This window comes from Myotis myotis, unplaced genomic scaffold (genome assembly GCF_014108235.1).
Source record: "Myotis myotis isolate mMyoMyo1 unplaced genomic scaffold, mMyoMyo1.p scaffold_m19_p_13, whole genome shotgun sequence".
NCBI lineage: Eukaryota > Metazoa > Chordata > Mammalia > Chiroptera > Vespertilionidae > Myotis > Myotis myotis.
Window position 1 is genome coordinate 34,503,925 of NW_023416317.1, and position 9,380 is coordinate 34,513,304.

At 45.7% G+C, this 9,380-nt stretch overlaps 1 protein-coding gene across 1 annotated transcript in view; it reads right to left on the bottom strand.

The window, feature by feature from the left end:
* The window catches only part of COLQ (collagen like tail subunit of asymmetric acetylcholinesterase), a 58,827-nt gene extending 54,795 nt beyond the window's left edge, over positions 1-4,032 (bottom strand). Inside the window, exon 1 of the mRNA XM_036332670.1 lies at positions 3,401-4,032. Within this exon, the coding sequence (XP_036188563.1) occupies positions 3,401-3,506 (106 nt within the window). The 5' untranslated portion in view covers positions 3,507-4,032. The remainder of the gene's footprint in view (positions 1-3,400) is intronic.
* Between the last annotated feature and the right edge of the window lie 5,348 nt (positions 4,033-9,380).

Consider the following 9,380-nt stretch of genomic DNA (forward strand, 5'->3'; position numbering starts at 1 on the left):
TATTGTATAAAACAGGGGCTCTAGAAATAATTCCAGTCTACTATTCTTTTTTGATCTCAGACCATTCCCCAGTTCTTTACCATTTTTCTTGTAACCAATTTACAAGCTGTCATTTTGTTGTCATTGTATCTTAAGCAGCAGCCCCACTCCCAAAATCTAATATGCTACAGCGAATTCTCCACCCTTCGAGAAACCTATCTAAGCCTGTTAGAATGGTGTCAAAGTAGAGTTAATAGGCTTGGAGTAGAGGCCTGAGCGTGTTTTCTGCAAAGCAAATACATGTGCTTTAGTGCTCAGATTTCTATCATCAATGTTGGCCTCTGATGCTTTGCTCCCTTCCTGGTTCTCCTCTGGGACCTGGCAGTGGGTAACGAGCATCTGATCCAGATAGTGGGTGCTGTGTCTGGCATTGCTGGAATACAGTCTTTCCTGGAGAGAGGGAGGTGAGCACCAGCCTAGATGCCCGTAAGAGCTCTTCCTCCATCACAGTCCCTCTCCAGGGAATTTAGCGCGTGCTGGTCGGGCTGCCTGGGTTTTGACAGCCAATGACCATGGGTTCCCCAGAGCAGAGGCAGCACTGCACTTGTCTCTGTGTCCCCTATAGCACAAGGCACCCAGGAAGCACGCACTAAGCAATTATGGCGAACCTATGACACGCGTGTCAGAGGTGACATGCCAACTCATTTTTTTGGTTGATTTTTCTTTGTTAAATGGCATTTAAATATATAAAATAAATGTCAAAAATATACATCTTTGTTTTACTATGGTTGCAAATATCAAAAAATTTCTATATGTGACACGGCACCAGAGTTAAGTTAGGGTTTTTCAAAATGCTGACACGCCGAGCTCAAAAGGTTCGCCATCACTGCACTAAGGTGTAATGGGTAAAATGACAAGATCTTCCTGGTGGCCCTTGTTTCTATGAGCACAGGAAGAGTAAGAATCTACAAGCTTGAATACAGAATATTTCACAGCAAATTGTTGGAAAATATTGTCAAAGAATTAAAGTTCTCCTGTGTCAAGGAATAGTTCCCATTTCAGGGCATAAGTTTATTTCTAAACTGTGCTATAAGGAAGTCCTGGCAACTAAATGAAGGAGACAAAGCCAAGTGACTACAGGAGAAAGCAGATTTTTTTTTTCTCTGTCACTTTAGTGATCTCCTCTAACTCTCTATCTTATTCTTTCACCAAATGTCTGAAGACCACATTCCCAACCAGAAGGTGTGGACCTAGCAATTCACGAGGAAGTACTTATGGATATGTGGACTAACTATTCTACGTTCCCACCATCTCCCTTCACTCTGCACCCCAGAAGCTGACCCCCCATGACTGCATCCAGGAGCTCCTCTGCCTGGGCTTCAGGTTGTGTTTGGCCAACAGGTGGTTGTATTGGAGGAAAGGTATTTCTTCTCCACTTTCTCCCCCACCTTAGGCTCTTCTGTGATCAAAACTCTTGCTCAGTGACCCCTCCTCCAAGATCCCAAATCTTCCTGGAATCTATTTCCCATTTCTTCCTCTTGCCTTTTCAAGCACAATGGTGGTAAAAACTCCCACAATTGCTAATTTCTCAACATTCCTTGTTGATTCCCTTAACCCCACCTACAACCTCTGAAACTGGTCCCTTCAAGTATTTTCATCAGAACCATCAGACTTGCTTCTTTTTCCTGGTGTTACCCTGACTGGTACAATCTGTACAAAGTCTCACTTGAGAGATGTCAGGGCTCTCTCTAGGACAAGGAGTTCAAAGAAAATCAGAGGTTCTTTTCTAACTTTAGAACTCGTTAGCCATTTTGGTACTATCTAAATTAAGTGTTACAAAATGATGGCATACCTCAATCTATAGATAAGAAGTTTTATTCCTTCATTCACTCATCCAGTCACCAAATATTTATTGAGCACCTACTATGCTCCAGGCACTATTCTGACCCTGGGGAAATGATGTATAAGGCAGACACAGTCCCTGCCCTCATAGTGCTTACCGCCAAAGGCTAACTATCTCCCAGAAGTCAGACAGCCCACCAGGGCAAAGCTAAAACCAGAGGACTGAGTTTCCTTAAGTCCTGAGCCTTCAGCAGATTCTCAAAGGAATCTATGGCCCAAACAAGGTTAAGAACCATCTATCCAGCATTCCCCTTGAGTAGTGGAATAATGACTCTCCCAGAAGAAACGTGGTGCTGTCAACTTGAATTTGGGGGGAGCATGTTGGCACAACCACCCACCTTTCCTTCCCCGCCCCCATATTCTCCATAAATCCCTACCCCTCCTTCAGTTCCTCACACTTCTATAATTAGCTCCACGCCCTTCTGAGCCCTTCCCTCAGGGCCCACAGACGCTGGCAGCACATCATGTTGATGAACTGTTTTTATGAATGGACAGCGGTTAGGGACTGAATTCTGAGCTGTGCCTTCTCTGAGTTTCTAGCAAAGACTGAGAACAAAATTTCTGCCTCAGAGTATTTATGAGATTCATGTTGGAGCATGTGACTGCCATTTCCAGGGAGAGCCATGGGTGACGGAGGCAAACTGAGGGAGGCTCTGAGAGACAGGCAGCAAAGCTCGGGGTCTGTCTGCCTCCCTCAAGCCCTCTGAAAATACTTGAGTTTGCCCAGAGTGGTTGAAATAGGCTATGCCGGTAACCCAATACTCCTGCTGCTCTGGGCCAGACAGGACAGGGCAACAGAAAAGGTTGCCACGCTGGCAGGGAAAGCCCCCTTGCCTTCGCTTCCCAGCACTGCACCCAGCAGACACCCAGCTTCAGGCCTGGCTCTCCCTCTGGAGCCCCTCCGCCTTTCCCCAGAAAGCCCCCTTCTCCCAGCTGCCTCACCTGAGGCTGAAGAGAAGGCCCACCCCAGGGAGAAAGGACAACAGGAAAGCAGACAGGGCTGGAGGAATGGAAGATCTAGTCCTCAGGCTGCATGGAGGCCCCTTACCCCCCAGAGAATCAACAGGACTCCTTTCGCCTTCTGTGGGATGGTCCCGGCAACCGGCGACACTGTCCAAGCTGGGACAGTGACATGTTCGTTCCACATCATCCCCTTTGAGTCAAGCCCCCTTCAGAAGGGGTCAGGGATGTATTTATAGAAACAACTCTTTCTGGGACTCACTTCTCTTTCACTTGCACTTCTTTCCATCACTTTTAAGCTCCCCACAATCCCCTACCAAAATGAAATTGTGTGGCAATAGGGGGTAAGAAGTGAGGGAAGGCAGAAACAACTTTTGGAACAAGGACAGAAGGGGCTTCCAAGACCAGCTGGAGTGATAGAGAGCTTCTAGGGTGGTCTCCCGCCAGCCTCCCTCCAGCAAGAGTAGACTAAGAAAAATATCAGGACACGTTGTAAATCAATCTTCCTTCCTCCCCCTGCCGCAAATAGGTGGAAGAGAGGAACGTGGTCATCATTTACCTGCTGAAATTGGGAGGACACTGTTGACGAAAGTAGGCTGAGACACGACAAAGCGGAAGAAAAGCTGAAGATAAATTCCCAAAGTCGTTGGATTCAGGACAACCATGCTGGCTGGGGTCTGGAAAGTGTCAAGTTCTCAGCAGCCTTGCCTCCAGGCTGCCGTGGAGCCTTGCTGATCTGTTTCTGTCTTCCCCACTGCTGTTTACCTCTCTCTCTCTCTCCCTCTCTCTCCCTCTCTCTCCCTTTCTCCCTCTCTCCCTCAGCCTCTCTCTTTTCCCTGTGCCTTTACCAAGAAAGAATGCCAACCATTTCCCATTAAACCTTCTCTATACTGCTCAGGGTTATATTTATCTCAAGCACTGGATCAAATGCTCACATTAAAATTAAGATGTCAGAATTTTCTCTTTTGGAGATTGAGGTAAGTGGCTATAGAAGAGGTGATGAAAAGGCAGCCAGTCTTGATGCTCACTAGAAGCAGTCCTCAAGGGCAGATAGATTTTCTAATTGATTACCCACCAGCAGGCATCTACTTCTCAGAATGGAGGTGCCCTGCAGCATCACAGAATGGGCTTTTCTGATTCAAGCTGAATTTCCATGGACACAAATCCTTCTGCTGTCAGTCTGTGACATTTTTACCCACTGGGTGACATATGTAAAGTTGACCTTGGATTTTTTTTTTCTTAATCATCCAATAAAAAGTGGGGGCAAGGGGTGTTACTTTTTTTTGCAAAACAGCTTTCTCCATGAATAATATTTAGTCTCTCTCCAGAAGCTGTAAACTCCATCCCATGTAAAACAAAATAAATGAAAAAAGTCAATGGATTGGAAAGTAAATGATTATTTATCAAACTATATTGGAAGGCAACCAACCAAATATGAGAAGATATTCACAAACAATACCTTAATAAGGGGCTAATATCCAAAATATATAAAGAACACAGACAACTCAACAATAAAAAAGCAATCTAATTAAAAATTAGTAGAGGACCTAAACAGACACTATTCCCAAGAAGACAAACAAATGTCCAACAGATATATGTAAAGATGCTCAACTTCACTAGCTATAATGAAATGCAAATCAAAACCACAAGAAGATACCACCTCATACCTGTTAAAATGACTATTATCAATAAGACAAAAAGTAAGCGTTGGAGAAGATCTGGAGAAAAAGGAACCCTCACACACTGCTGATGGGAATTACAGCCACTATGGAAAACTGCCGGGGTCCAACCCCAGGAGGTCCAGGGGTCCCCAAAGGTGTGGACGGAGTCGGCGAAGAAGGAAGGACACGGAGACAGCGTTCAGTTGATCAGCAGCCTAGCCAAGATCTCCAGCCAGGATCTCCAGCCAAGTTCTGGTCTGGATCTCCAGAGAGGTTCTGCTTAGGATCTCCAGCTAGGTTCTGTGTCCATGTTCTCTTGCTAGGTTCTCCAGGTTCTCCAGCCAGGTTCTGTAGCCATGTTCCCTTGCTAGGTTCTCCAGCCAGGTTCTGTCCAGGTTCTCCAGCCAGGTTCAGTCACCAGGTTCTAGTCAGGTTCTTTTGTCAATTTCTGTAGTCAGGTTCAGTCCAGGATCTTTTGCCATGTTCTCTCCAGCAAAGTTCTTCTGTCTGTAGGTTCTGTGTGGGTTCTGTCTTCCAAGTTCTGTGTGTAGGTTCTGTCTTCTCTTGTCTTGTTACATCTGTATTTATACCAGTTGACTCCAATCCTATCAATCTCTATTCCAAAGGTTAGGGCGTTTCTTATCTCCATTCCAGGGAGTAAAGATTATGTAGCTTAAGCATGATTGTTTGTAGTGATTAACTACCCACCTGGCACTTAGTTAAGGAGTTTCATCCCCTCCCTGACTTCAGGGAAAAATTCCTACCTGGGGAAACAACCTTTCTAGGAGAGGCATCCCCTCCCTGACTTCAGGGAAAAATTCCTACCTGGGGAAACAACCTTTCTAGGAGAGGCATCCCCTCCCTGACTTCAGGGAAAAATTCCTACCTGGGGAAACAACCTTACTCGGAGAGGTGACCTTGGTTAAAACACACAGCACTAAGGGGAGCAAACATATTAAGAACAGTATGCTATATACGCCAGGTCCCTTGAAACATATGCTGTGCAGATGTTTCTTTCCTGCAGCGACTGTGTCAAGCAGCAAGGATGGATCGGCTTCTGGCAGAAAACAGTATGAGCAATCCCTCAAAAATTTAAGACTAGAGTTACCATATGACCCAGCAATCTCTCTTCTGGATATCTACCCCAAAATTTTGAAAACATTCATTGCAGCATTATTCATGGTAGCCAAGACATGGAAACAACCTAAGAGTCCTTCAATGAGTGACTGGATAAAAAAGATATGGTACACATATACAATGGAATATTACACAGTCATAAAAAGGGTGAAATCCTGCCATTTGCAACAACATGGATTAATTTTAAAAGTATCATGTTAAATACGTCAGATGGAAAAGGAAAAGAACCATATGATTTCATTCATATATGGGATATAAGACAGAAAGCAACAAATGAAGAAAAAAACAAACAAATTCACATAGACTTTGGGTGGTGAGCACACATGCAATATATAGATGATGTATTATAGAATTGTACACCTGAAACTTATAATGTTATTAACCAATGTCACCCCATTAACTTTAATTTTTAAAAAAACTATATTTGGAGAAATAGCATCGACTTGATTTCCAGCTAGACAAAATTCTCCAAATAAAAAAGTACTGCATCCTTAAATGAATACCTCTTATGAGTTTATAAAGCCTGTTATAGAGATCTTTAGATTACTAAAATAAATAATAATCCACAAAGTTCTCCATTTTGCTTTAATTTAATAAGTCCTAGTGCCTCATGGGACTTAATTCAGAAATGGTTTGATATTTATGGAATCTGGGGGAAGGTAGAGCTGGGTGAAGGCATACTATAAGGTGATACTCCACAGCTCTACACCAGATGAGTTTCACCCCAGCTCTGCTGTGACAGTGAACAAATAGATCTCACTAAGCCTCAGTTTTTCCCATCATAAAATAGAGGCATGTTCCTTTTAAAGGTTTGTTGGAAAGGTTAAATAAGGTAACATGACCACATGGGGGCGGCCATCTTGTGCAAGGGCGTGATGGTCAATTTGCATATTACCTCTTTATTATATAGACTAGAGGTCTGGTGCACAAAAATTTGTGCACTCGGGGATAGGGGGGGGGTCCCTCAGCCCAGCCTGTGCCCTCTCACAGTCTGGGACCCCTCGGGGGTGACCACTTGCTGGCTTAGGCCTGCTCCCGGGGGGCTGGGCCTAAGATGGCAATCAGACATCCCTCTGGCAGCCTGGCAGCCCTCGGGGGATGTCCACTTGCCAGCGGGGAGCACACCTAAGCGGCAGTCAGACATCCTTAGTGCTGCTGAGGAGGCAGGAGAAGCTTCCACCACCACTGCTCTACTGGCAGCCATCAGCCTGGCTTGTGGCTGAGCAGAGCTCCCCCGTGTGAGAGCGCACTGACCACCAGAGGGCAGCTCCTGCATTGAGCGTCTGCCCCCTGGTGGTCAGTGTGTGTCATAGTGACCAGTCATTCCCAGTCTTTCTGCTGTTAGGGTTTGCATATTACCCTTTTACTATATAGGATAGAGGCCTGGTGCATGGGTGGGGCTGGCTGGTATGCCCTGAAGGGTGTCCTGGATCAGGGTGGGGGTCTCGCTTGGGTGCCTGGCCAGCCTGGGTGAGGGGCTTATGGCTGTTTGCAGCTGGTCACACCCCCTTCAGGGTGGGGGTCCCCACTGGGGTGTCTGGCCAGCCTGGATGAGGGGCTGATGGCTGTTTGCAGCTGGTCACACCCCCTTCAGGGTGGGGGTCCTCACTGGGGTGCCTGGCCAGCCTGGGTGAGGGGCTGAGGGCCGTTTTTAGGCTGGCGGACGACTGAAGCTCCCAGCCTCTTTTTTTTTTAAATTCTGGGATTTATTTACCTTTTATAGCTGTCACTGGAGCTGAGAGCTGGCTCCAGCTCTGAGGCCATTGCCAGCTGAAAGCAGGTATCTAGGTTTGTTTAGCTTCTATAATTGAAACTCTGTTGCCATCACTGGCACTCTAAGGTCTGAGGCCCCAGCTGGCTGAAAGCGGGTACCTGGGGTTTGTTTAGCTTCTATAATTGCAACATTGTTGCATCTGGAGCTCAGAGCTGGGCCTCCGCAGGCGGGGAACCTTGGCTTCCTCCATCACTGGAGCAAGCAAGCCTCATGTTCACTTCAGCTGCGTGGCTGCCGGCCGCCATCTTTGTTGGCAGTTAATTTGCATATCCTACTTATTAGCCAATGGGAAGCGTAGCGGAGGTATGGTTAATTACCATGTTTGTCTATTATTAGATAGGACTAGAGGCCTTGTGCACAAAAATTTGTGCACTGGGCGGGGGGGGGGGTCCCTCAGCCCGGCCTGCGCCCATTTGCAGTCCAGAACCCCTTGGGGGATGTCCGCCTGTCGACTTAGGCCCACTCCCCGGGGGATCAGGACTAAGCTTGCAGTCAGACATCCTTCTGGCAGCCAGGGAGCCCTCGGGGGATGTCCGACTAAAGGCTTAGGCCCCCAAGGGATCGGGTCTAAACCGTTAGTTGGACATTCTTAGTGCTGCCATGGAGGTGGGAGAGGCTCCTGCCACCACCTCTGCACTGGCCAGCCATGAGCCAGGTTTTGGCTGAGTGGCACCCCCCATAAGGAAGTGCACTGACCACCAGGGGGCAGCTCCTGCATTGAGCATCTGCCCCTGGTGGCCAGTGTGCATCATAGCAACCGGTCATTCTGCCGTTCGATTTGCATATTAGCCTTTTATTATTATTATATAGGATGTCCCTATTTCCCCCCTTTTGCCCCCTTCTACCCAGCTCTTGCCCCCCACTTCTCTCTGGCCATCACCATACTGTTGTCTGTGTCCATGTGTTGTGCATATATTTTCTTTGGATAATCCCTTCTTTAAATTCACTTCTTTAAATTTTTATTTTCAGATAACTGCTTATAACTAGACTATTATATATTTTTATTATATCATTTAGAATTAAGATATTTTTTAACTGAACCCTTGTGAATTTCAGCACAATTTAATAAATTATGCTAGAAGCAATTAGGAGATTTTTCATGTAATGTAGATACATTTCAATTAACATTTTATTAATTTTTAATTTTTTAATATTTTAATTTGAAATAATCTCATACATGTAAAAAAAACCTATAAAATACTACAGCATATTATATGTACCCTTCACCCAATTTCTTAGGTGTTAATAATTTAAATATAACCATTATACAACTAACAAAATTTGGAATATATTTTTCTTATAATCTCTTTAATGTTACTTAATCCATTTACTTTGTTTTTGTTAATCTTCACCCAAGGATATTTTTCCATTGAATTTTAGAGAGAATGAAGGGAAAGGGAGAGACACATTGATTGGTTGCCTCCTGCACATGCTCTGATAGGGACTGGAGGTCAAGCCAGCAATTGAGGTACATGCCCTTGACAGGAATCGAACCTGGACCCTTCAGTCCACAGGCTAATGCTCTATCCACTAAGCAAAACAGGCTGCAGCTTAATTCATTTACTTTTAATCTATATGTGTCTTTATATTTAAAGTGGGTTTTGGAAGATAGCTTTGAGAAGGGAACCAAGATGGCAGCATAGGTTAACGCAGGAGTTTGCTGCCTTGAACAACTACTTCAAAAGTGAAACTAAAAAACAGAACGGACATCACCCAGAACCACAGGAACGCTGGCTAAGTGGAAGTCCTACAACTAGGAGGAAAGAGAAACGCATACGGACACTCAGAGGAGGCGCAGTGCTGAAGTCAAGTTCTGAGGTGCGGAGTGCACGGAGCGGGCTGGCGGCGGAGGGCGCGGTTGGCGTTTTCAATCGGGAGGTGCCGGGGTCCTGCCCCAGCAGGTCCAGGGGTCCCCAAAGGCGTAGACGGAGTCGGCGAAGAAGAAAGGACACGAAGACAGTGTTCAG